Below are 27,317 nucleotides of genomic sequence, written 5' to 3'. Positions count from 1 at the left end.
GATCTTACTAACTCTAATAACCCTGACCAGCCTTGGACTATGTAGGCCAAATTGGCCTTCTAGAGATCCCACCTGCCACTGCTTCCCAAGGAATGGGATTAAAGGTGTGCCCTACCACACCCGGCTCACCTTGGCCCCAGTGTAGGTGAAAAGAATTCCTCAAGCCTCAGGCATCGCCAGGCATACCTTCAATCTCCCAGCAAGTGGAGGTAGACAGATTTGTCTGGTCTACATTGTGAGTTCTCAGGCCAGATAGGGCCACTTAGTGAAATCCTGGTTTTTTTTTTTTTTTTAGGTTTTATTGTTTTTCTTTCTTTCATATGAAAAACAATTGTTTTTTCTCCCGAGATAAGGTTTCTTTGTGTAGCCCTTGCTGTCCTGGAACTCACTGTAGCTAATATTGAAGGAGCTTGCAGTCATGATGGTTGTGAGTGGGCATTGAATTCTGCGTTTGTGCGAGATAATTATAAGGATGAAGCTAGAGGATGATAATGTACCATCCACAGAATTATCTCAGAGCAATCTGGACCACTTAAGAATTTTTGCATCCATGTTCATAGAGGAAAATTGTCTGTAACTTTTCTTTGGGGGCTTTATGTGGTCTGGATATCAAGGTAACACATGGCTTACATGAAACAAACTGGATTTTGTTCTATTTGTGAATAATTTTGAGGATCTTACACAGAAGCCTGGGCCTGTAGCAGGGAAGGCTCTTCTCAACACAGAATAGAACCAGTGATAGAGGAAACCCTGTGGGGTAACATCAGATTATCCTGCATATCAGATATTTATGATTCATAATAATAGTAGCAAAATTAAAGCAGCAATGTAATTTTATGTTTGGGTCACCACAGCATGAGGGACTATATTAAAGGGTCTCAGCATTAGGAAGGTTGAGAACCACTGGTCTAGACAGATGCTTGGAGCTAAATTTACCCATTAAGTATAATGAACTTTCTCACCTTGGTTTACTTTGAACTGTCTTTACGTATTTCAACTGATTGAAATATGATAGACTAGTGAAATCACACATTTACTTGCAAAAATACAACTGCTAAAACAATAGTTTTTGCTAGTTGCAGATGTTGAAATTATTTCCTTGTCTATTCAATAACACTTGCCAATAAACTTGGCAACTACTGTGAATCTTCACGGTTCCATTTTTGTTTGGGTCTGATGGTATGACTAACCATGATCTATTCTATTCTAATTAGGAGAAAGCGGATGGTACTGACCAGCAGACCACACTGGTGTGGTGTATTTTGTTTAGGTTTTGGTTTTTTTGAGACAGGGTTTTTCTGTGTAGTCCTGGCTGTCCTGGAACTAACTCAGATCCATCTGCCTTTGCGTGTGCGGCCCCTGGGCCCCCCCCGCCAGTGCTGGGATTAAAGGCATGCATCACCACCATCCAGCTACAAACTGTTTTTTTTTTTTTTTTTTTTACTGTACTTAACAGTTCAATAAACAATTAAGTTGAACCAGTGAGGATATGTGTATGCCATAAGTCTGCCTTGTATAGTGATGCATGGGATATCATACTTGCTGTTCATGAAGTATACCATGAGACATTATAATATCTAATTTTCCTCAAATGGGTATCAGTTCTCTTCAATCTCATGACTACTTACCAACCCATATTAGAAAACTAATAAAAGAGTTTTTAAAACATTGATTGACCCATGTTTATTACCGAAAAGCTCAAGTTCTTTATTCAGTGCATTGCAATTTCTACTAAAAATGTAAATTAGCTGGGTGGTACTTTTAAATATTTATGAGATTGTTATGTGGTAGTCATCTGAAAGACATTGTGTGTGTGTTTTATCAACTTAGCACAAGCTAGATTCACCCAGGAAGAGGGAACCTCAATTGAAGGATCACTGCCATCAGACTGGCCTGTGGTCAAGTCTATGGGGGCATTTTCTTACTTGCTAATTGATTAGGAGGGCCCAGCCTACTATGGGCAGTGCCATGCCTAGGCAGATGGGTCTAGGGTATATAAAGTTAGTGATAAATACTCATTTTTAAAATTAAAATGTATATGTGATAAATCACCCTAGTATTTAACTAATGTTATTTAAAAAAGCTGAAGCCAGGTGTGGTGGCATATGCAAAGGCAGGTGGATCTCTGAGTTCAAGGCCAGCCTAGTCTACAAAGGAAGTTCTAAGACAGCTAGGGCTACACAGAAACACCCTGTCTCAAAAAACAAAAACAATTAATGAAATAAGGGGTTGGGGGATTGAGCTCAGTGGTAAAGCCCTGGGTTCAGTCCTCAGCTCCGGGGGGAGGGGGGAAGCAAAAAATATGTTAATTTTCTTTCATGTTTGATAACCTTCCCAGAGTCTGCTCTTTCTGTATAGCCCTATCTCAAAAAAAAGTCACTTTCTTTTTTTTAATAATTTTTTTGAATAATTTATTTAACTTTATTTAATGTGCATTGGTGTGAAGATGTCAGATCCCAGGGAACTGGAGTTACAGACAGTTGTGAGCTGCCATGTGGACCTGGGTCCTCTGGAAGAGCAGCCAGTGTTCTTAACCGCTGAGCCATCTCTCCAGCCCCAAAAGTCACTTTCAAAAGTTGCTTATGTGTAAAAATTTGTGACCAATTTGTATCCCTTCACTGAGAGAGAAATACTGAGTTAAAGGAAAGACATTTGAATACATTAGAACGCCAGTATAAATGGAAGCCATGACAAACTTTCTCCCACAGTTTTTGACATTAAAGCTTACACAGGTACATCTAAGTTTCAAGTGGTTGACAACTTATATTCATTCCCCTCCTCCATAGATTCTCAGCACCTCAGGAGTGATGTATTTAAACCAGGCGTGGTGGCTCCTGTCTGTTCCCAGTACTGGAGGGACTAAGGCAGAATTTTTGCCAGTTCAAGGCTAGCATGGGCTATATAGTGAGTTCCAGACCATCCTGAGCTACAGTCAACCTTTTTGTTGTTGTTGTTGTTGGTGGTGGTGGTGGTGGTAACCCTTTATTTTTACCATGTTGTGCATTTTTTACATTTATGAATTAGCATATGCATGCGGGCACATGCATGCCACTGTCTGTGCTTGTATGGAGGCTAAAAGACAATTTGTAAATCAGTTTTCTCCTTTTAGCATGTGGATCCTGGAGATCAAAGTTAGGTCCACCAGCTGGGTGGCAAGCGCCTTTACCTGCTGAGCCACCCTACCATTCCATTATGCACATTTTCTTACTATTTTGAGATAGTCTGTGTAGCCCTGGCTGGCCTGGAATTCGCAAGGTCCACCTGCCTCAGCCTAGGATTAAAGGCTTGCATTACCACAGCAGTCAACCTTTTTTAATCCCAGCAAGTCTGAGGCAAACAGGTCTAGATAGCAAATTCCAGGCCAGGCAGGACTACACAAAACATTTAATTAAAACTGTATGAATTATTCATCTAAATTAGGGTTATAATGTATGCTATTCCATGGGATGCTGGTTTTGTAGACTGTTCTATAAATGCCCCACCTGTGCCTGTGAGAGGTGCTTCAGAACGCTCACTGGCTGCTTCTCAGCCCATGTGGCTACAACCATCTGTAACTCTTGTTCCAGGGGATCAGATGCCCTATTGTGGTCTGGATTGAGGGAAATTGTTTTAATCAAACTCAATGGAGGTGTTTAACATGGTGAAGAATTTAATATATTAATTTTTCTTTGTACTTTCATTAAGTATTTCTGGGAGAGGTAGATTTTTAGGAACCAGTTCATTGTTTGGCTGTCCATGATACTGTTGCAAACTCCCTTGCTTCATAGGGGAATCTGTTTGCTTGGGGATTGCACTCACTGGTCAATTCCATTTCTTCTCCCAGGAGAGTACAGATATGGACAACAAATTGATCATCTGAACTGGTCATCTGCATTTGCCTGTTTCAGATCTCCCTCTTCCTTTGTCAACTATTCTAACCACACTTTAAAATGACATGAAGTCACTCTGACCTGTATTTCAATGAAGCCCCAGCAGATAATTACACTAACACTACAAATTTCAGAGAACTATAATTGTATTTAAAAACAATTTAATTCCCATATTTATTAAGTATCAGTCTCTCTCTCTGTCTCTCTCTCTCTCTCTCTCTCTCTGTGTGTGTGTGTGTGTGTGTGTGTGTGTGTGTGTGTGTGTGTGTGTGTGTGTTTTGAGACAAGGTTCTTTTGTGTAGCCCTGGCTGTCCTGGAACTACCTCTATAGCCCAGGCTTGCCTCACCTGCTTCCTGAGTGTCCACCTTTTTTTCTGTTTGTTTATTTTGATACCATCTAAAAGGTATCATTAGCTACATAATCTTAAAATGTTCATCAGACCTTTCAAGTTAGAGTTGTCTTTGTGTGTGTAGGGAACCTATTTCTGGATATGTGGTTACCCAAGATCTCTTTTCCTATGCTTAATGGAGGATTTCTTTTACTAAAGTCTCTTAATAGACTAACCAGAGAACAGTCTCAACTAGGCTAGTCTGACCTTGAACTCCTCATCCTTTGCCTCAGTGGAATGTTATGGTTTTAAGTATGTAATATGGCCAACCTGTTTTGCCTGGCTTCCTTAGGACTGGCATATAATGAAGTATCTTGAAGCATTATATATAGCCCATGATGGACAATGCATTTATTGACATCTCTTACTGATCCGTAAGAATGTCCCTCTTATTCTCAAGAGTCACTCTGTAGCCTTAATGCATGGTAATCATTTCCAAGACAGGAAGAAGAAAAATGACTAGATTGTCACTGATGGCAGTCAATTAAGATGAAATCAGTATGGGGGTGGAGCTGTTCAAGTTTGGACAAAACTTCTCAGACACCCAAATGGCATGTCATTTGAGGCAAAGTAGCAAGCAGAATATCTTTGAGAAAGAGCAGATTTCATGAGTATGATAGCATGTAATTCCTCAAATTCGTATGTTGCAACTATTCACTATAAAGTTTTTCAGTAAAGGAGGCATTTTGTTTCTATTTCACATTTAAAGTGAAGCTCACTTTGGACATGATAATTTAACTAAATTCAACTGAGTCAAACACTTTCTGCATTTTGTTCATGTATTTTTTTTTGCTTGTTATTTTGATTTTTGTGTTTTAGTTTTGTCTTTGAAGATAAGATTTCAGGTAGCCTACCCCTCTCAAGTTTGCTATGTAGCTGAGCACAGCCTTGAACTCAATCATCCTGCCATCACCTGATAGATGCCCCAAAACCAGCTCTCCTTTCCGTATTTTATTCCTTCCTTGACATAGGAAGGTAAGAGATGGCACCTATATTAGGAATCAGTGCGTTGATTTTTTTTTTTTAACAACCTGGTTAATTAAAAATTTATTGTCATTTGCCTCAAATTTCACTATATCAATGATACTCATTCTAAGTACATAGTATTTAATAATGCCACCTGTAACCCTTCCTTGGAATACTTAAATCTGCATAAAATCCCTTATTGCCCCCTTCCAGGACTCTCTCAACATTGAGTTTATTATTTCTGTTTGAATATCAGATTAACAAGGCAAGGATATTTGTCTCCTTGATTCAGTGATGTATTGGTGGCTACAACAGTGCCTGACAAAGCAGTCTATTCAAAAAATATTTGTCATTGAAGAAAGAATGACTACCAGGATAATTATGCCATTGCTTAAAAATACTGAATGATTATAAAATCTATGGAGTTCTAATACTGTACTACTAGAAACCATTGTATTGGATTTACCTGAGCTATAAATATCTAGTTGTCCCATAAATACACTACAATGGTTTTTCCTCTATTCTGTTCTTTCTCTGACTTGACATTTCATAATGTTTTAAACTCCCTTTCAAGCTTGTACCTCAGCCCCAATATCTGCTGGCTTTAGAGAATCATGGTCTCACATTGTCTATGTCCTCTCCCTTCCCCTGAGATAGGGCAGACCTAAGGGAGAATTGAAGGGCACTTAGAGCTCCTTCTGTAAACCAGGAGGCAAATTTCGGGGCTCCTGCATTTGTGACTGACCTTGTTAGCTATTGGATGTCCTGTGAGAGATAGGCATCCAAATCCAGCCTCTGTCTCACAAACAGATTCTTCAGATAGGATGTCCCTGGCATTAGAACTTTCTCCCCTTTATCTGCTTATTACTATGAGAGTATCCATTTCAGTTTTGCCCACAAAGTCCACTCCATAGCCTCTTTCTGCTGTGGGGAGTCTCCTTGTCCCTTGGAAAGACTGATTCTAGATAAACTATCAGCAAAATTACATATATATATATATATAAAATACTGTCATTTTTTAAATTGAAAATTTTAAGCACTGCATGAAGAATAACCATAAGCAAAGATAACCTGCTTATGGTTAGATTCTAGTGAGGAATGGAGTGAAAATGAAAATTTTGACTCTTAGTTTATGGATTATAAATATGCTTGTGACATTCCAACTGGATTTCATTTCCTCCTGGCCTGGTTAGTTTTTACAGACTGCAAATACATTCACTTTTTTTTTTAATTTATTTTAATTTATTTTGCAATACAATTCAGTTCTACATATCAGCCACAGATTCCCTTGTTCTCCCCCCTCCCGTCCCCCTCACCTTCCCCCCAAACCCCCCCCCCCCCCATTCCCATCTCCTCCAGGGCAAAGCCTTCCCCACAGACTGAGGTCAACCTGGTAGACTCAGTCCAGGTAGGTCTAGTCCCCTCCTCCCAGGCCGAGCCAAACTATCCTGCATAGGCCCCAGGTTTCAAACAGCCAACTCATGCAATGAGCACAAGATCTGGTCCCACTGCCTGGATGCCTCCCAAACAGATCAAGCCAATCAACTGTCTCACCCATTTGGAGGGCCTGATCCAGTGGGGATCCCTCAGCCATTGGTTCATAGTTCATGTGTTTCCATTCGTTTGGCTATTTGTCCCTGTGATTTAGGATGGCCAAACACCCTAATTGTTGTGCTAGAAACCTCATCCAACTACTGAGGGATCTGGATGCAGAGATCCATGACTAGGCCCCGGGTGGATCTCTGGGAGTCCAATTAGCGAGAATGAGGAGGGTTTATATGAGCGAGAGTTGTTGAGACCAAGGTTGAATACATTCACTTTTTAACTGCTGGGTGGCAATCTGAAGTGGAGTGATCTCTTGCTTCACTGTTAGTGATACCACCCTCCCTGCATTTGCCTCTTTCAGATAATCTCAAACTATTAAAATTCATCATCTGTACTGCTAAACCTGGGCATGAAATGGTCCCAATGAGGATTCCTAAAAATCCCAACAGCCTCCCCTCCAAACTGTGGCACCCCAGGAAGGATGGATGCATGTGATTGTGTGTGTGTGTGTGTGTGTGTGTGTGTGTGTGTGTGTGTGTGTGTGTGTAAGCTCTTGTCCAATCAGCTTTAGAAAGGCTAGAACCTTCTCCGAGGATGTTGACATACAGATTTTTTTTCTTTTTTAATTTAAAAATTTTATGTGTGGCTGTTTCATCTGCACATATAACTGCACCACTTGTGTGCCTGGTGCCTCTAGTGGCCAGAAGAGGGCATCGGATCCCCTGGAACTGAAGTTAACAGAAGATCGTTAGCCATGTGGGTGCTGGGAAATGAACTTGAATCTTGGAAGAGCCATTGTTGCTCTTAACTGCTGAATCATCTCTCCAGCCTCACGCATCCTTTTTCAAGAGATGAAGAACATGCCAATTCCTCATTATTAAATGCTTTTACAAGATGGGGGATATTAAAGTCAGCGTCACCTCATGGTCTCCATATTCATCAATACATCAAACTAAAATCTAGCCTGTTGGTATTAGCTTATAATCTCAGCTGCTTGGTTGAAACAGGAGGATACACAGTTCATGGACTATCTAGGCTACTGAGAAAGTTCCAGGCTTGCACTGAAAAGTTAGCAAGAACTTATTTTGAAATATAAGATAGGGTGGGAGATGTGCTCAGTTGATTAAAAAGTACTTGGCTACCCAGCAGTGCATAGAGTGGCTGTGATGGTGCACACCTGTAATCTTAGAGGTGCAGGCAAGAGGTCATCCTCTGCGGAACAGAGTTCAAGGCCAGCATGGGAATGAATAGAGGCAGCTGTTTAGTTCATCTATGGCCCATAAATTTTTCTTAGGCAAACAGTAGGAACCACACTGACATCAACTAAGAAAATTAAACTATGGCTGCTGAGATGACTCAGAGATTGAGTGTGCCCACTGTGCCATCAAAGGACCAGAATTTGGTATCCAACACCTGTATCCAGTCGCTTACAACTCTGATACCCAGAAAATTAAATGGCAGGATTTGGTAGATTGAAAAGATAAGACTCCAAAGCAGCATTTGGGTTACAGGAGCCTTGTCATCAAGGACACTCAATAGTCATGCATGGTGTCCATTGTCCTGTACACTTTGAGATGGGCTTACTAAGTAATCCAGGTTGCCTTTGAGGTTTGGATCTGGGGTGATAGGCATTTACCACCACAATGGTTCACTGAACATATCTTGAAGTGAATGTATAGTTGACGTAAATTGTGTTCTACCTTGCTAATAAGACCATAACCTTGTTTTGGAGATTATTGGCATGTATGTAAGAAGTGTGGCACACGCCTTTAATCCCAGCACTCGGGAGGCAGAGCCAGGGGGATCTCTGTGAGTTCGAGGCCAGCCTGGTCTCCAAAGTGAGTTCCAGGAAAGGCGCAGAGCTACAGAGAGAAACCCTGTCTCGAAAAATCAAAAAAAAAAAAAAAAAAAAAAAAAAAAAAGAAGTGTAATCAAATGTATCACTTTCTCAGTTTTTTTTTCCATGCCAAGAAATCATTCCTAACAATAAGTTTACTAGAAGGAGTAAAACTTGTCACTGGAAGTGACAGGGTGACAAAGAGTGATCCCCTAAGGCTAATGCCAGAACATGGACTTGCATTCCCCACCCATAACCAGCCATAAGTGTTTATACCTCCACTCATCTGAATAGATTCACACACAGACATGGTTCACCATTTGATGGCTGTGTGTGTGTGTGTGTGTGTGTGTGTGTGTGTGTGTGTGTGTGTGTATGTGTGTGTGTGTGTGTGTGTGTAATAGGACAAAGAGTGAAAGGAGTATTTATAGGAAAAAATTACTGCCTTATTGTATAAATGTATTTGTACTTTTAGAGCTGGAAAATACATATCGCCTACTAAACCAGTAAGCCAAAAAGAAAACAAAAAACCCTCCAAATTTTGAGCATCATCTACAGTTTTCTATGGTGAGAGATATGGCTACCCTCTGAGTGATTTGGAAAGAGTCAAATGGTGCGGAGCTACATTACAACGCTAAATGCACATTGGTGAAATGAGATGCTGATCCATTTGCACACTAATGTGCTATTTTTAAGTCATGCATCATAGTGTCTTGAAAGAGGACTGTCATAATTATGATGGATTAGACTGCAGAGTCAGCCCTCCGTGCAGTAATTGTTTCACAGATGCTGTCGATGTGACTTGAATTTATAATTAATTATTGTCACAGGCAGGAGAAAGCGCAAAATTAAACTCATAGGAAAACTGTGATGCCTAAGACCTGCCTTGTCTTCAGGAAACCAAAAGGCTAGCTACCCCTCAAAAAAGCAGTATTTTTAAATGGAGATAAATTTTTTGTTTTGACTTTTGAGACAGGGTCTCTTTGCATATTCCTGGCTGTCCTGGAACTCATTATATAGACAAGCGGTAAGATTAAAGGTGTGCCACCACGCCCAGCATAAACATGCTTTGTCATCTTGGCCCTCTGATACAGTCAGCAATGGTCAGTCTGTGACATTAGCTAATATCATGGAATGGGAATGGCCATAAAATGATTACACATTCCTATATTTATGTTAAATTACTGTCTTATAATTCTACCCTTAAACTTTCAACAACAAAAGGGGATGTATTTATAGTATAGTTGATATAACCACTACTTTTGATTCCTCAGACGGCCGGGCATTCTGAGGAATACTCAAAGATAAACATTAAAAATATATATTGTGTATTGTGTTTGGCCTGCATGTGTGTCTGTGTGAGGGAGCTGGACCCACTGGAACTTGAATTATAAACAGTTGTGACGTGCCATTGTGAGGTGTGTTGTGAGGGTGCTGGGAATTGGAGCCAGGTCCTCTGGAAGAGCAGCTGGTGCTCTTAGCCGCTGCGCCATCATATTTTAGGGAATCTGTAGCCACCACAGTGTAATCCTAGCACTCAGCGAGATAGGGGGATCTTGAGTTCAACAGTATCAGAATAACTACAGGAACCTCACGTTCCATATTTTAAGTGTTTGCGTTTTATATTTATTTCAAACCATCTAAGGAAATGAGGCCCTGGTTAAAGATAAGTAAATGCCCACAAATCTGTTAATAACTACAGGTCAATAGACATGTATCAAACTGCCTTTAGAGCATTAATACTAAATAGGCAAACAGGCTCAAATAAAGGCAAAATATGAATTTAAGGTCAAAATAAAATCTCCCCAAATCATGCATTTTCATGCTATGTGATGGGAAGGGCTTCGGAGAGCTGTCAGAAATACTTCCGCAGGGTCCCAGTAGGAGCCACTATTTTCAAACGTAAATTCAGGTGGTTTCTCAGTATTTACATCTGTAAAGTGGGCAAACAATGAAGTCCTTTCTGGTACTCTGAAATGCTTCATACATCATTTGGACTATTAGTACCTCATACCCTTGCTCATATTTGAATATCATCTGAATGTCTTTCAAAGGTGAAAGGCAATTCTGTGATTCTGAGTTCTTTGTTAATGTAATTCTGAAAGCCAGAAGGGCTATCCGAGTATATATGCTACGCTCAGGGAACTTGCATTTGATTTCCAAATAAACTAATAGTTGATCATTTTTCAGTAGCCCTAGGTATTAATTCTTAACAGAAATTGGTGGTGGGCAACTCTCAGCGTATGGTTATTCGATTTTTTTTTCAAGTGTAGCTGTTAAAATATGAGGTGTCGCCGGGCGGTGGTGGTGCACGCCTTTAATCCCAGCACTCGGGAGGCAGAAGCAGGCGGATCTTTGTCAGTTTGAGACCAGCCTGGTCTACAGAGCAAGATCCAGGAAAAGCGCAAAGCTACACAGAGAAACCCTGTCTCGAAAAACCAAAAAAAAAAAAAAAAAAAAAAAAAAGGAGGTGTCATGTAAAGCAACCCTGGGAAGCTTAGCCAGCCAGGCTTGCAGGTTCCCAAAGGACATTTGGCCTATGCTCTTATAAACTTCATAACTGTTTTTGAAAATACCACCCTAATTTTGATTGGCTAATAATGTCCTCATGAGTGACATTGTCTAATCCCTCTTACAAAATTGCTGCTCAAGCTGGATATGATTGCCAGCCTGGGCTCCAGAGTCAGCTCTTGTCTCAAAATTATAGTGATGATGATGATGGCATTGCTTCTCAGTCTAAATGAAAAATGTCTTCATGGAGCAAACAATATAATATAAATAAATGGTTGCCATCTACAAATCTCCAGTAATTGCATTACTTTAGAAGTGTCTAATCTCATAAATTATTTCTGTTTCTGGCCATTCACTTATAAGAGCAGATAAGAATAAATAAAATCTACATCTGTTATTATTTTCAACTGAGGAAGGAAATGCTATGAGTTTTCCTGTAAAACATGGTTGAAATTTAATCCTCACTGGGTAACCTAGAGGGTAAACTTGGTATTTAGAGGTAGGCTATTCAGAGGTGATTAAAATTGGGATCATGGGGTGGGGTCCCCATGATGACAGTGTGGGGGTCAAATGACAACCTGCAGGGGTTCTAGGGTCCAGCCCAGGTCTTTTGGGATAGGGGCTTCATAACGAAGAGGGAGAGACCAGCTCACACACCACACACACACAGTTGCTGCCTTGGTGACATCATGCCCTGCACTGCCTCCAGACAAGAACAGCAGGCAGGCTGTTCCACTTGAGAGTAAGAGCCAAAGTAAGCCTCTGACCTGCCCAACCCTGTGCTAGCAGCAATAGGAAGTGGACTGAGGAAAATCAGGCAAAAATAACTCCAGTAAAAGTTTATAGTTTTTTTGAAAATGGCTCTTTGTTTTACAGTTTGAAAAATAACTTAATATCTTAACTGATTTTTAGGTAAATATCTCAAATACAACCCAAAGATTGTCTTAACCATGACTCTGTCAGCTTTAAAAAACAAAAAAACAAAAGCCTGACAGCTGCAGCATTGAGGCTTCATCATTCTCTCTGATACAAAGACTGCCCAAACCTGCATAATTGAAAGCACTGTACAAACGGGTACGGGATCCATAATAGTCTGAGTATTCACACAGTAAGTGTGGCTTAGGACTTACTAAAGCCAAAGGCAACATCTCCTTTTTATCCTCGGATCCGGATGTTGTTTCCCCGAACTATTAGCTTGCCACAGCTACTAGGTTTACCCAGGAAATGAATTCTTGCCACAGAGTACTTCTGTTTAATTTGGTGCTTAAAACTGCTGTTGTGTTTAAGCCTTCATATTAATATGAACTTCATTTTGTTACCTTATTTCTTTGGAGCTATTATTATTATGTTTAAAAGGTTTTTGAGCTTCATCTATTATAATTTTTACCTCGACACTTTAAAAAATGACCAAAAATTACATGGAGTGGATTATGTAATGTATTGAATGTTTAAAATACTTCAATTCATAGTTGTAAAATTAGGTAGGACAGCACTGTATACAGAGCCTCAAGTCTTTTTTTTACCATCAGAAATGTACATATGTATGTAGCTGTAAATAACAGTTGATTGCTGTGTGTGTGGATTGGTTGTACAGTTGCCAAGAGTACATCTTTTCTTTCCTTCCCCTCCCTCAATCCCAGAACAACCCAAAAGAAATAGGATGTAATACATGATGTGGAACTTGAAATTTCCCCAAAAGGGAAAATTGGTTCTGTTTACTGTCATGCAACATAATTTATTATTTTAATTTTTGAGACATTTTGGTTTTAAATTCACTATGTAGCTGAAGACAACCGTGACCTTGATTATCCTGCCCTCATCCTCCTCTGGAGTGTTATTAGGACTATTTGTTACCTGCCATCTGCCCGGGTTAATGTGGTGCTGGGGACTGAATGAAGCCAGCCAGGACTTTGTACATGGCAGACAAGCACTCGAGCAGATGAGCTACATCCCTAGCCCATAATGGTTATTTAAAAAAAAAAAAAATGAGGTCTTTACATTCTTTTCTTTTTTTTTCAGAGATGCTTGAAATCCAGTGGTTCTTTTCATTCTTATGGCACATTTCAACTTAAAGTAGTCATATATATATATCGCAAGGGTGCAGGAGTTGAATGTGACCATGTATTCATGTCTATGTTAGGTGATGTCAATCTCTCCTGTCATTTGGAACATAGAGAAAGATACTATTTTTCTTTGTGCAATGAGGAAAATCTTTCAATTTGAATTTTATTAAGTAATGCACACTTAAAAGTATAAAAAGACAATTAAAAGCAATCCCCTTCCCATTGCTGTTCTTCAGCTGCTTTTCCGTCCATTTATGTATTTGTTACTCAGGTTTTGTGTATGTCGAAGCATTCTATTTTTATGCAGCAAAAAGTTAGAAATCATATACAGTTCATCAATAAGATCTGTAAATTGTTGGGACAGCCATTGTTGAAACGAGTAAGGCATCTTTCTACGTTTGCAGATGGAGGTTCTAGGTAAACGTTAGTGAGAAACTTGGGGGGACATAGAGTGGAGATGCTGCCCACCAGACTGGCTGCCGTCCTTTCTCAGAACATCTAGCTGTGGGTTGTATTTCCTTCCCTACCTTTCTTTCACTCCTCAACTCTGTCCTATGGCAATCTTATTGCACATACATAGAGAGAGCTTTTATAGTTCTGCTACAACTGCAATATTTTATTGCCATAAAGCTTCGGATTGCTTTTATGTTTTGAGGCTATAATTGCATTTTGGGAGCTACTTTACTAAATCTTTAGAGGTGATGACAGCATTTTAAGCTGGTTCTTGTCATTGACCAGTGTATAATATATTATCTTTTTGAGACAGTCTCAGTATACGTATAGCCCTGGCTGTCCTGGAACTCCTGTCGACTCATCCATCCCCCTACCCATGTGGGGTTAAACATGTGAGCAACTGTGTCCTGCTAAATCTAATAATAAATAATTGTAGTTTTGCTTTTCAGCATTTCTACCTTATTTCTTCCTCTGTTCCACTTGTCTAAAGAGTAACTACTAACCTAGTACAACACTGTTTTAGTCCAGACAGAAAATAGTGCTCCCCCGACTATGTATGCCACAACAGGTGTAAAGTCAGGGGACAGTTTGTAGGACTTCACTCCTCTCACCTGGGTGCTGGAAATTAAACTCAAGTCATCAGCTTAGTGCCGAGTGCCCTTAACGCGCAGAGTTATCTCGCCTGCCCTAGACAGGGAATCTTATTCAAGTTGGTATCTTTATTAAAGTGGGCATCTATTCTTGTTGAAAAATCACCTAGAAGTGGCATGCTTGGAGGTGGTCGTGTGTGTGTGTGTGTGTGTGTGTGTGTGTGTGTGTGTGTGTGTGTATGTATGTGTGTGTGTGTGTGTGTGTGTGTTTGTGTTTTAAACTGAGTGTTGAACCTGGGGAGCGCTTCCTGCATGCTGCACATATCACCTTGCACTGACTTCAGTCCATAGCCAAATGGGTGTCTTAAAGCTGCATCTTTCACTGCATCACCCCATAGTATATGGACCACACTGAAATGAGATGTGATGCCCCTCCCTGTTAAATGGAAGAGTTTGAAAACCACTGATAGAGGTCAGGCAGAACTAACCAGGTATGATGAGGGAAGATACCGGAATTAGATTTTAGAATATTCTTTTTGATCTTTGATAACAAATTGGAGGCAGCCTTGAACTTCAGGGAGGATCCAGTTTCAAAGAACTGTTACAGAGATTATAAGACAAAATAGAACTGAGTGGATTTTAATATAGACGATTCAAGGAATACACAGGGAAGCAGAAATGACAGTTCCAGTAAGTGATTGGGACAAATTGCTGGAGAAAATGATTTTTCTCTGATACTACTTACTGGTGAAATAAACTTCTCAAAGAATCTGAGATTCCATTATTCCTTTTCTCCATGCTGGGAAGACAAGAGTAGCTGTTGGCTGCTAAAACATGAAAATGAGTATCTAGTTGCTAGATGTAGGTATTGGTGGTGTTGTAATGCCTTTTCAATTTCTGTGTCTGTGTTCTTTAGGATTAATTCAAAGGGCAGCCTTGTGGATGGCCCCGAAGCAAGCCTGATGGAACAGGACAGAACCACCCATCCTGAGGGCAACAGACTGAGTCCATTCCTGATACCATCACCTTCTCCCAGATGCCAGACAGAACCTCAACTCCAGACTGGAAGCCCGTTAGCAGAGAGACATCATCCAGAAGTAAATGCTGACATCAAGTGGCAGTCCTCCGCAAGCTCTTATGGATTACCCCCCATGAAAGGCAGCCAGAGCAGTCGTGAGAGTCCGGACTCCATACATGAAGGCAGAGGGTATTCCAGGTGCTTGCAAAATAGAGGGATAAAACGCACTGTCAGTGAACCATCTCTCTCTGGGCTCCATCTGGACAAGAAATTGAAACTAGACCACAAAGCTAAGGGAGAAGGTAATAACTTCGGGGCAAGTGAAGAGAGAAACCCAGGTGAAAGCAGCCATCAGCCAAATGTCTCCAGTCTGAGCGAGAACAGAGAAGCTGTGCCCTCTGTAGCCCAGGAAAGTGCAGGTACAGCCATCAGTAGTGCCCCGACTTGTAACTGCAATGGAGTTGAAAACACAGAGTTGTGGATTCTCAAGAATCAGGAAGGGGAAAATGGCAGGAACGTTTTACTTAAAAACAAGGTTGTGCTAATGCCTAATGGTGCTACAGTTTCTGCCCCTTCTGTGGAAAACACACACGGTGAACTCCTGGAAAAAACAGCATCTCAGTGTTGTCCAGATTGTGTTTCCATTACGGTGCAGAATACCACATCTCATGTAAATGCCCTGAACAGTCGGGCTACTAATGAGTTGTCTAGTGAGATCACTCAACCATCGCATACCTCAGAGCAGATCAATTCCCCACAGACCTCAAGCTCCCAGCTGCCTCTGGAGCCAGCTGCCATGGTGGCTGAGGCCTGTGATGCTGATACTACCAGCAAACCAGCTGGAGTGCTAGGTACCTGTCCCTTCCAGAAACCAGAACACCAACAAAAATCAGTTTTGGAGATAGGTCCATCTCCTGCGGAAAGCAAAAACATCCAAGGAAACATGAAGCTATTTGCTGAAGAATTCTGTTCCAGTTCCAACAGTGGTTTGCAAGCTTCTCATGGCAGCTCTGAACAGTATTTAAAGCGAAAGGAAATCAATGGTGCTTACTTCAGGCAAAGCTCAGTGTTCACTAAAGATTCCACTTCTGCCACTACCATGACTCCACCATTACGATTGCTTCTTTCTCCCTCTCCCGTCATTCTTCAGCTTCCTTCGGAACGGAAAGGCACTCTGAATGATGTGGCTTTGGGAGAAAAACACCACCATCCCTTAAGTAATGCACTGCTCTTAAGGGAAGGGAAAACAGAACATCAGCCTAAGGCATCATCATCTTGCCAGAGTCCGAATCAGTCTGTTCATACATCCAACCCCTCATTGATGCTTCCAGAAGGGCATCAGAATAATGGTGTCTCAGTGTGCTCTGAACAGACAAGAACAATGTCAGAACATTTCAAGTATTACCCACCAAATCATGGCCACAGTGGAGACTTACAAGAGCACAACCTGCATCCGATGGGACACAGGGAACGAGAAATTCCGAAGGATGAAAACAGGGAACAAACCCAAGATTCAGTGCTGGCAGTCCAGCGCTATCTGAAACCCGGATGGATTGAACTGAAGACCTCTCATTTTCATGAAGTGCACCGTCAACCACAAAAATATAAGGATGCAATGTTTCAATCAGTTCTTCGTTATCAGGCCAGCCCTTCCAATCAGATGCCCTCTAAACAGTGCACTAGAAATTTAAACATGCCAGGAGGATTTGCAAGTCTACCTTACACCCAGAAAACTGCTCAGCCAGAGCAGAAGTCACAAACGTACCAAGTGGAGATGAATCAAGGACACTCTCCTGGTATGGGGGACCAACATCTACAGTTCCAGCCAACTTCATACCAGGAGTGCATCTCCAAGGCAGATCCCTCTCCTGGCACTCACGTGCAGGCCCCAAGTGCTCCTCTCTTTCATCTCCAGCAAAGAGCGAATCCCTCCACTGATGAGCACTTGAATCAACAGGCCACAGAGACTGAACCATTTTCAAACTTTTTACAACATAAGCCTCATAAGCAGGCAGCACAAACACAAGCATCCCAGAACTCACATCTCCCTCAAAGCTGCCAGCAGCAGCAATTACAGAGGAAGACTGAAGAACAGATGCCTCAGACTTTCTCTCATCTCCAAGGTAGCAGTGATAAGCAAAGAGAAAAATCATGCACCAGCCAGATTAAAGTGGAAGAATGCTATAGTGGTGAAAACCAATACTCAAAATCAAGTAATTTCCAAACTCATAACAATACCCAAGGGGGGTTGGAGCAAGTACAGAATATGAGTAGTAAAAGTTCTCCTTATGTGAAGATCTTAAAATCAAATATAAGCAAGTTACAGACTCCCTGTTCAAATGATACACATCCGGTTCCTGAACATCCTGGACTCTTTGCAGGAAATAAGACCCCAAACCTGCAAAACATGCAATACTTTCCAAATGATGTGACTCAAAATCAGGACATTCATCACAGGTGCTTTCCAGAACAAGAACAGAAGCCGCCACAAGCCCTGGCTCTGCAGGGATTTCAAGGCAGAAGCCAAGAGAAAGAGAGAGCAAAGCTAGCTGAACTTGCTCAGCAGAGGTACTTGGTGCATAATCAAGCAAAGGCACTCCTTGTGCCCAAGCAAGGAGGAAGTCAGATGCAGATCCCTCCTCAGAGGGACATTCAGAAGCATGCTGCCCTAAGATTTCTCCTCTTACAGAAGCAAGAACAGCAACAAACACAGCAATCCCAGGCTGACTCTTGTCCTAATCAGACGCACAGGCCAATCAAGACTGAGCCTGGATCCAAACCCTCTTCCTGTAAACGCCCCATGTCGGCACCCGAAGAAAAAATACCCAGAAGGATAAAGCTAGAGACTTCCCCACCACGCTGTGGTCATGGGGTGCCCAAGAGCATCCTTGAGACCATGGAGCAGCATCTGAAGCAGTTTCAGCTCCACTCCTTGTTTGACAACGCGTCCCTGACTCTGACTCTCAAACCACAAAAACAAATCAAAGGAGAAACACCGGCCACCATCACAGTTCGTCCGACCAAAACCGAAGCTGCAGAATCTGAGAGCCATACCCCAGCTGCAGATGAGACGCCAACCAAAAGAACCATTGGTAACGCTCTCAACAATCAAGTACCTATCAAGACTCAATATGACTTCCCATCATGCAGATGTGTAGGTAAGCACCAGTAACATACTGAGGCACACGGTGTCTTCCAGAATTAGCTAATTATCTTCATATTTGAGAGTTTTTCTTCCTGCTTAAAGCTGGAGTCTGTCTGGGAGCCATTTGTAAAGGCTCATAAAAACTTGTTTTTGTCTTCACAGACACTTGTGTCATGCAAAGCAAAAACTTCACTTGAATCCACCCCCCAACCCCCAAAATACCCACTGAATATGTTCATTTTTCCCTCTAATCATCAAATCTTAAAAAGCATAAATGTATTTTAGACCATTTTAACGATTTGCTTGTATATATTAGAATTTTGTCTGCACACCAGAAGAGGGCATTGGATCCCATAGGACTACAGTTCTGAGCCACCATGGGGTACTGGGAATTCAAACTGCTTGATCCATCTCTCCAGCCCTAGATCTTGTTTTGTTTGGTTTTTGGGACAGGGTCTCTCAGCCCTGTCTGTCTTGTAACTCACTACTTAGATCAGCTGGCCTGCCTCTGCCTCCCAAGTGCTGGGATTAAAGGCATGCATCACCATGCCCAGCCTTGATCTATTTATTTTAATCTCTTAGGGGAGGCATATAGGCAGGAAAATTTGTTAACAGGAAAAACAACTTCTTCCTCCAACTCCTGGAGCTTTTTAAACAACAAAACAGTGCCATAAAACCATGTTTAAAGTTGTAGTTAAAGATTAGTAGATTTCTGAGAATTGAAGAGGTTACTATCTTTAATCTTGAGTTGGAAAATTGCAGTACCAAAGTTCTGAGTACTTAGTTACAAGGCTTTAAGTACTTAGTTAGCCCTTAGTGCTATAGCATTGAGTACGTGCAGAAGCTCCCTTAGAAGCACTTAGTCCCTTCTCACTTAACACTCTGCATTGGTTTGTGTCCCTTTTTGTGGGTTTCTTTTATTTTTTTACAGAAATGGTATTTTTTAAGCATGGCTTTTGTTAAGTTTGTGTTGTGTAATAGCTGTGCAGCTGGAAGACATCAATAGTATCTGGTCCCCACAGGTATAGTTGAAGACATTAGAAGGACGGGGTACATTACTGTCCAGTGCCCCCCACCATGTTGTACCCAATGTACTGTGCCGCCGTCTACTTGGTAGGCTGGTGGGGGGAGGTCTTTCTGCCCTGTGTGTGGCTAATAAGTTGCCTCACAGAGCTAACATGTAGCAAATGTCATAGCACCAACTTCTCACATTTACTCTTACTGGCCTTTTTACTGGACTCTCGAGGATTCCCTCATAAAGTAGTAACTTTAGAGCAGTGAAAACAGTTCTCATTAAATGTTGAGGGAAAACAGGAGTAGAGTACATGGACTCAACAAGTTGACTAATCTGGAGTGGAAGAGGACAAGATTGTGCAATTTTCAAATGACAAGCATGATTCATGTTGGATTTTTTTTTCTATTTAGAAAACTTGTGTTGTAGTTTATTACATATTTTAATTCCTTTATTTTTATTTGGTCTATATACTTGATTTAAAATAATTTCTTATGCTATGTCTGAAATGTAGTGATAATTTGCCAGTAGCCATTGTGTATGTATTACTTGGCACATTTTCTAATAGATCAAGCCACCAATGTACTCTAATTTATAGGAAAAAGAATGAAAGTTACTTAGGGCCATTAATGTGCAGCTGGGGGATAATCTTTGGATGTAGCCTTAATACTTAGTATAATTGAGGTCTAAAATAATAATCTTCTATTATCTCAACAGAACAAATTATTGAAAAAGATGAAGGTCCTTTTTATACCCATGTAGCAGCTGGTCCTAATGTGGCAGCTATTAGAACAATCATGGAAGAAAGGTAATTAACTCAAAGGCACAGGGCAGATTAACGTTTATCCTTTGTATACAGCAGTTTTTCCAGTTCCCCCACACAGCGCAGTAAACAATTGTAAATCAAGTAATTATCAGTAGGCTTAGCTATTCCAGGGTTGCCAACCCAACACACTGCTATTCACTACAGAGTCACAATATTTGACAGGACCAATAGTTGCTTAGCTGGCACAGGCTGCCCATTTGGAAATGGATGCTAGAAAACCCAGGCACGAACAAAAATCATCCAGCCAACCTGCCAGGCCTCAGTGCTGGCACAGGCTGTGAAGGGGTCTCACTCCAGCCTTCTTCTCCTGCCACGTGGTGATGTGTCCAAGAAATAAGGGGAGGCAGTTAGGATCATTGATTTAAGGCTTAACTTTGCAAATGAGTTCCTTCTCTTACAGAAGAAAGCCTTAAGGGTAAAAGGTTAACTAAGAGACTCTATTTGCTTTTCAAAACTATCAGTCCAAGATATCTACACTTAATTCCTTTATGTCAAAGACTCAGAAGGCCTCTTTCCTATAGATAAAGCTCCGAGCTGTTTTCTGTCTTGCTCTTAAGAAGCAGACATGTATTAAAGTGTATTTTCATATATGTGGGCAGCACACACAGTACCATTCTTGCATTCCTTTGTGGATTATGCACTTGTAATTTATTATGTAGAAATTCACCTGTAGTCCTACACCATGGCAGAGGTAGTGAATTTCTCTAAACACTTTCTAAACAGCATCTGGAATACAGGGAATACAATCTATTTCTAGGGTTCTGACTTTTAAAAATAGCGGGATACTTTTTGCCGGATTTCTTTAGAGATACAAGATTTCTAAAAACTTATTTCTCCAAGTTGTAAGATCAATTTAGTAAAGGGTGATAATCAAATGGTATATGGTTTCAAAAACTGAATTGAGCAAACTAACTTATTTTGTACTTTATATAGAAAGATAGCTTTCCCAGTATTTTTACTCAATATATAATTGCAGAGTAACTAATTTTGGTATATTTAGATGCTGAAGAAAAGACTTAAGACAACCCATTACTTGGTTTACACCAACTTATAAATAAAATGATGAATGTTTATTTAATAAGTTAAACCCCTAATTTTGATTACCTCTTGAAGTAGTCTACTAATTGTGTGCTTGTGTGTGTGTGTGTGTGTGTTTCTTTAAGGTTTGGAGAGAAGGGTAAAGCTATTAGGATCGAAAAAGTCGTCTATACGGGTAAAGAAGGCAAAAGTTCTCAGGGATGTCCTATTGCTAAATGGGTAAGTGTGGCATGTCAGTGCTCTTGCTATTCAGTCTTGATCATTTTGATTCATCTAACCTCAAGAATTGGCTTGCCCAAGCCAAAGAGTATTGCCAGTTGGAATGAACATCCTGTGTGTCATCTTGTATTTTTTTTATAATTTATTTAACTTTATTTTATGTGCATTGGTGTGAGGGTATCAGATGCCCTGGAACTAGAGTTACAGTTGTGAGTTGCCATATGGGTGCTGGGAATTGAACCCGGGTCCTCTGGAATAGCAGCCAGTGCTCTTAACCTCTGAGCCATTTCTCCAGCCCGTGATCTTGTATTTTTTTTTTTTTTTTTTTTTTTTTTTTTGGTTTTTCGAGACAGGGTTTCTCTGTGTAGCTTTGGAGCCTGTCCTGGAACTCACTCTGTAGCCCAGGCTGGCCTCATGGAACTCACAGAGATCTGCCTGCCTCTGCCTCCCGAGTGCTGGGATTAAAGGCGTGCGCCACCACCACGCAGCAATCTTGTATTCTTAAGGTGGAGTAGTTCTAAAATCATGAACAAACCATTAAATTGAAATAATTTAGTAGTTGAGGTCTAGAACAGTGGTTCTCAACCTGTATAGGTTGAGAGCCTTGGGGGTCAAACAACTCTTTCACAGGAGCCACCTAAGACCATCAGAAAACATAACTATTACATTATGACTCATAACAGCAAAATTGCAGTCATGAAGTAGCAAAAAAGCAATTATGATTGGGTGAGGGTCATCACAACATGAGGAACTGTATCAAAGGGTCATAGCCTTAGGAAGATTAAGAAGCACTGGTCTAGGCCGGGCGGTGGTGGCGCACGCCTTTAATCCCAGCACTCGGGAGGCAGAGCCAGGCGGATCTCTGTGAGTTCAAGGCCAGCCTGGGCTACCAAGTGAGTTCCAGGAAAGGCGCAAAGCTACACAGAGAAACCCTGTCTCGAAAAAACCAAAAAAAAAAAAAAAAAAAACAAAAAAAGAAGCACTGGTCTAAATCATAGTCCTTAGATTGTGAAGAAACAGTCCTTAATCTTTTAAGCACCAGGTTATTTATAATGCCACTTAATGAAAACCTCAACTAAGACCTTACATGTCTTTTCTGTAGTTCTTGCTACAAGAGTAGCATTTAATTGCCCCACTATACCAGGCCTCTAGCCATTGAGGAGTAATTTTGTACTATATCTTTTTGTGGTAGTTGATTAGGTGCTCACTGTATACCTGGGCAGATGGTGATAATTTTGATCAAGACATGAAAAAATATGCACATGCAAGTGGATACTTATTGGACCCAGCTGACCTTTGTTCTGTTTTGGGTGGGGCGGGACTGTTTGGGTGGGCTATTGATTCACACAGGTGCTTCGAAGAATGACCGAGGAGGAGAAGTTGATGTGCTTGGTTCGAGAGCGAGCTGGCCACACCTGTGAGGCTGCTGTGATTGTGATTCTCATCGCGATATGGGATGGAATCCCAAGGACTCTGGCTGACCAACTCTACACAGATTGTTCAGAGATCCTGAGCAAACACGGTGCACCCACTAGTCGGCGCTGTGCCCTGAATGAAGAGTAAGTGGAGCTAAGACCCTTCCTACCCTCCAGGGATATAGTTGTGTTTCAAGCAGGACTTGAATTTGTCTATTGACATAAAGTGAGGTCACTTGCTTTATTTATTTCAAAATGAATAATTTATAGTGATTTTTAGGAATATTCTGTCCACTTAGACCATAAGTCATTACTCAGCAGCAGTTTCTGGTAATATCTAAGTGTCTGCACCCACATGGCTTTAGGTAGAATTAGTTTTACCCTAATTTCTATTTTAGTTCTCATGCCATAATTTGACACTCCTTATCAATGTGACTACCACTTAAAGATTTGTAAGAAGTTCTGTAGAAATTGAAATCATTTTTCTATGTAATCTAGTTCATCACTTCTGTAGTACAAATTGGCTTCCCCTTTCAATACGGTTCTATATGTCACTGCTGTGTATCAGTTGTTACTGTTGTTGGTTTAACTTGGTCCCCTCTGCATGAAGCCAAAGCAATTCTCTCCAATGTTTTCTCTGTTCCTCTTTGAATTTCCGCATGATGCTGAAGTACAGGAAGGCTCTCCTGCTACATTTTCTCACAGTTGGCTGAAAAATCATTTAAGTTTTTTACTTCTATCGGATTATTTTGTGAAGTGAAGGCATGTTGGGCACACTTGCTGAGGAATTACTGTTCTTACACCAGAACAGTGGCTTCAGATTCTCAACTGTTGAAGAACTTAGGAAATGATTTAGGGAAGGATACTTACTTGCACATTCACACTTGCTGTTTGTTGCTTTATGCCTAATAGCCAGGAAATACAACTAACATAGATATCCACCAACAGATAAATAATAGTTAAAAAATGTCAGCTGGGCAGTGGTGGCACACGCCTTTAATCCCAGCACTCTGGAGGCAGAGGCAGGCGGATCTCTGTGAGTTCGTGGCCAGCCTGGTCTACAAAGCGAGTTCCAGGAAAGGCGCAAAGCTACACAGAGAAACCCTGTCTCAAAAAACAAAAAACAAATAAAAAAAAGAAAAAAAATGTGATGGATGCACATAATCAATTTCTACCCATAGAGAAAGGAAATTATTTTCAGGAAAACAAGTGGAAATAAAGATGATTATGTAAACCAGTCTAAAACATTATACCAAGAGTGTCATGACCATGACATGATAGTTCTCTTGAGTTTTTTGGGCATAGGTTCACATTCTCACCTTCCTACATTATCAACATTGGTCTCATATATTTCCTTGAAAATTTTCTGACTTGAGTGATGTGAAATCAATCTCAAAGCAGTTTTAATGTGTGTCTCTTCAGTTCTAGCCCACTTATTGATTGACTGAGAGTTTGGTTTTAGTATTTAGTTTTTGCAGTTCTTTAAAATATCCTACATTTGATCCCTGTCTTGAGCCATATAATCTCACTATCATTAAGATTACCTCAGGTGAAACTTATTGATTATTGTCAACTTGACAGGCTCTAGAATCACCTTAGAGATATTTCTGGGCATGACTGAGGGATTTTCTATAGATAGGGTTAATTGAGGTAGGTAGACCCACTCTAATGTGAGCAATACCCTTCCTGGCTGGGGTCCAAGACTTCAAACGAGAAAGCTGTCTACAAGAGCATTTGTCCTTCACCACTGCCTTACTTTTATCCATATTGAAAAGAATTTTCTTCTGCAGCATGTGGATATTTTCCCAGAACCATTTATTCAGGCAGCAGTTCTCAAATTTGAATATTGATAGCTCTATTCTTATTCCACTGGTCTAAATGTCTGTTTTTGTATGAGTACCATGCTGATTTGTTTCTATGACTCTGTAGCATGGTTTGAGATCAGGTATTATGATACTTACAACATTGCTGGCTTCTGTTTAGGATTATTTTGACTATTTGGGACTTTTATGCTTCCATATGAATGTTTGGAACCAAATCATTTTTCTTAGGGTGTGAAGAATGTAATTTGAAATTTGGTGATTGCTTTGACTCTAGATCATTTTCATTAATATAGCCAATTACTGATTATGCCAATGCATGAGTATATCTCCAATTTCTTGATTGTCTTGAACTTTCACCTCTTTGGTTAATTTTATTCACTTGTATTTTTTTTATTTGATTTGAAACTATTGTGAATAGGAGTTCTATTTCATTCTTGTCAAGTTCATTTTTGGTATATAAAGAAGCTGAGGAGATTTCTTTGCCATTTATCTATTTATTTATTTAGTAATTATCTGTGTGGATGTGTTCATGCAATTGCTAGTACCCACAGATGCCAAAGGACTTGGATACCTCTGGAGCCCGAGTTATATAGGTAATTGTGGGTGATAGGAACTAAACCTGTACTGCTATTTCCAAAATCCACTGCTGGATTTTATTTTTTTTTATTTTGTGCTTTCCTGAAAAGACTGAGCATTGACTTAATTAAAAAAGAAGAGTGGTAATGAATAATCTTGCCTCATTTCTGTTTTGAGGAAATGGTCCCCATATAGCATATGTTGACTGTGGCTTTACTTTATACCATTTATTATTGTGTTTGACATAGGTTCCTTCTATCCCTAGTTTCATTAGAACGTCTCATGAAGGAATGCTGAACTTTGTCAAAGGTTTTTTGTATGTCTGTTGAAGATCATGTGATATCTGAACTTATTTGTGCATTGTTGGGATGAAACCAACTCTACCAGGATGTATGATCTTAATGTGTTCTTAAATATGATTTGCAAAACTTTATCCATCTGTGTTCATCAGTTACATTAGATCAATAGTTTTGTTCTGTCTTTAAATTGTAGAATGAGTTCCTTCCCCTTCCTTATCAAAATTTGTGTATCTAACAATACATTTATAAATAATGGACCAAGTGCATTTTAATTGAGCATGACAAAGAATAATAATAATAATTATCAAATTATCATAATAACAATAATAATAATAAAATAAAAAGTTTGGAACATTAAAGTGAGAAAATTGAAGTGGACAAACAATACATGGAAATAAATATCTTTGACACAAAATTACATGAAATCTAGGTAGTTATACTCGGTCAGAAAAACTAAAAGGTAGAAATAATCCTCGCCGGGCGGTGGTGGTGCACGTCTTTAATCCCAGCACTTGGGAGGCAGAGGCAGGTGGATCTCTGAGTTTGAGGCCAGCCTGGGCTACTGAGTGAGTTCAAGGAAAGGCGCAAAGCTACACAGAGAAACCCTGTCTCGGAAAAAAAAAAAAAGAAAGAAAAAGAAAGAATCCCTATCTCCTTAAGACATGAGAATGCCTCAGTAACAGAAAGGGTAACGGTGAAGTTTGTCAGAAACTAAGGTGCTAGATGTCCTTCCTGAGGAGACAGTGTAGTGTACCTATAATCTTGCATTTTGTGCTTTGATCTCAGGAGAAACTGTGCTTGTCAGGGCTTGGATCCAGAAACCTGTGGTGCCTCCTTTTCTTTTGGTTGTTCTTGGAGCATGTACTATAATGGATGTAAGTATGCCAGAAGCAAGAACCCAAGGAAATTTAAGCTACTTGGAGATAATCCTAAAGAGGTTGGTTTGTTTCCTAATATATAACCTATTTTTCATATAGAATTAATGAGCATGGATGACCTGTCATACTCTCATTAACAGAAGGAATTTCATCTCAGATGAACCTACAAATTCTGGCTAAACCATAAGTACAAAATATTTTATAAATTTAACATAACTATGCATAGCACCATAAGTTATTCCTCCCTGCGGGTTGTCTTAGCCAGGGTTTCTACTGCTGGGATTTAAAACACCATGATAGTTCACCTTAGGGAGGAGAGATCTATTTCACCTTAAAGCTTGTAGGTCATTATATAGGGAGATTACAGAAGGAATTCAGAGGCACAGAACCATTGCAGAGGCCATGAATGAGTGCTGTTTGCTTGATCCCTATGGCTTGATTTGGGTCGCTTTCTTATAGCACCCTGGACCAGAGGTAGCACTGCCCACATTGAGCTGGGCCCTCCCCAATCAATCATCAATCAAGAATATGCACCACAGGCCTGCCCACTGAAGGCATTTTCTTAATTGAAGTTGCCTCTTCCAGAATGACTCTAGGTTGTATCAAGCTGACAAAAACTAACCAGTCTTTACAGAATAGCCATGTGATAACTAAATTAGGTTAGGCTAGGCTGGACTAAAGAATTGGCTCTGTGTAAAAAAAAGTCTGTAATACAGTAAAATTTTTTTTTCAATAAAAGTTTTTCTGTGTAGCCCTGGCTGCCCTGGAACTCACTCTGTAGATCAGGCTACTCTTCTTGAACTCAGAAATCTGCCTCCTGAGTGCTGGGATTAAAGGTGTGCACC

At 40.4% G+C, this 27,317-nt stretch overlaps 1 protein-coding gene across 5 annotated transcripts in view; it reads left to right on the top strand.

Annotated features, from left to right (window-relative positions):
• The window catches only part of Tet2 (tet methylcytosine dioxygenase 2), an 85,797-nt gene that overhangs the window by 46,477 nt on the left and 12,003 nt on the right, over positions 1 to 27,317 (top strand). For 2 of the 5 annotated variants that reach the window (XM_052730158.1, XM_052730157.1), the window contains 5 exons: positions 15,140 to 18,399; positions 20,116 to 20,206; positions 21,388 to 21,481; positions 22,832 to 23,040; positions 26,381 to 26,531. In XM_052730158.1, coding sequence (XP_052586118.1) covers positions 15,186 to 18,399; positions 20,116 to 20,206; positions 21,388 to 21,481; positions 22,832 to 23,040; positions 26,381 to 26,531 — 3,759 coding nt within the window. In that variant the 5' untranslated portion in view covers positions 15,140 to 15,185. Of the gene's footprint in view, positions 1 to 15,139; positions 18,400 to 20,115; positions 20,207 to 21,387; positions 21,482 to 22,831; positions 23,041 to 26,380; positions 26,532 to 27,317 lie in introns of those variants that run through there. The other 3 variants (XM_052730159.1, XR_008216283.1, XM_052730160.1) reach the window with 3 other exon arrangements.

This window comes from Peromyscus californicus, unplaced genomic scaffold, assembly GCF_007827085.1.
Source record: "Peromyscus californicus insignis strain IS unplaced genomic scaffold, ASM782708v3 Scaffold_9__1_contigs__length_137607984, whole genome shotgun sequence".
Taxonomy (NCBI): domain Eukaryota; kingdom Metazoa; phylum Chordata; class Mammalia; order Rodentia; family Cricetidae; genus Peromyscus; species Peromyscus californicus.
The sequence above is the reverse complement of the archived record's forward strand: the minus strand, read 5'-3'. Positions and strand labels throughout refer to the sequence as shown.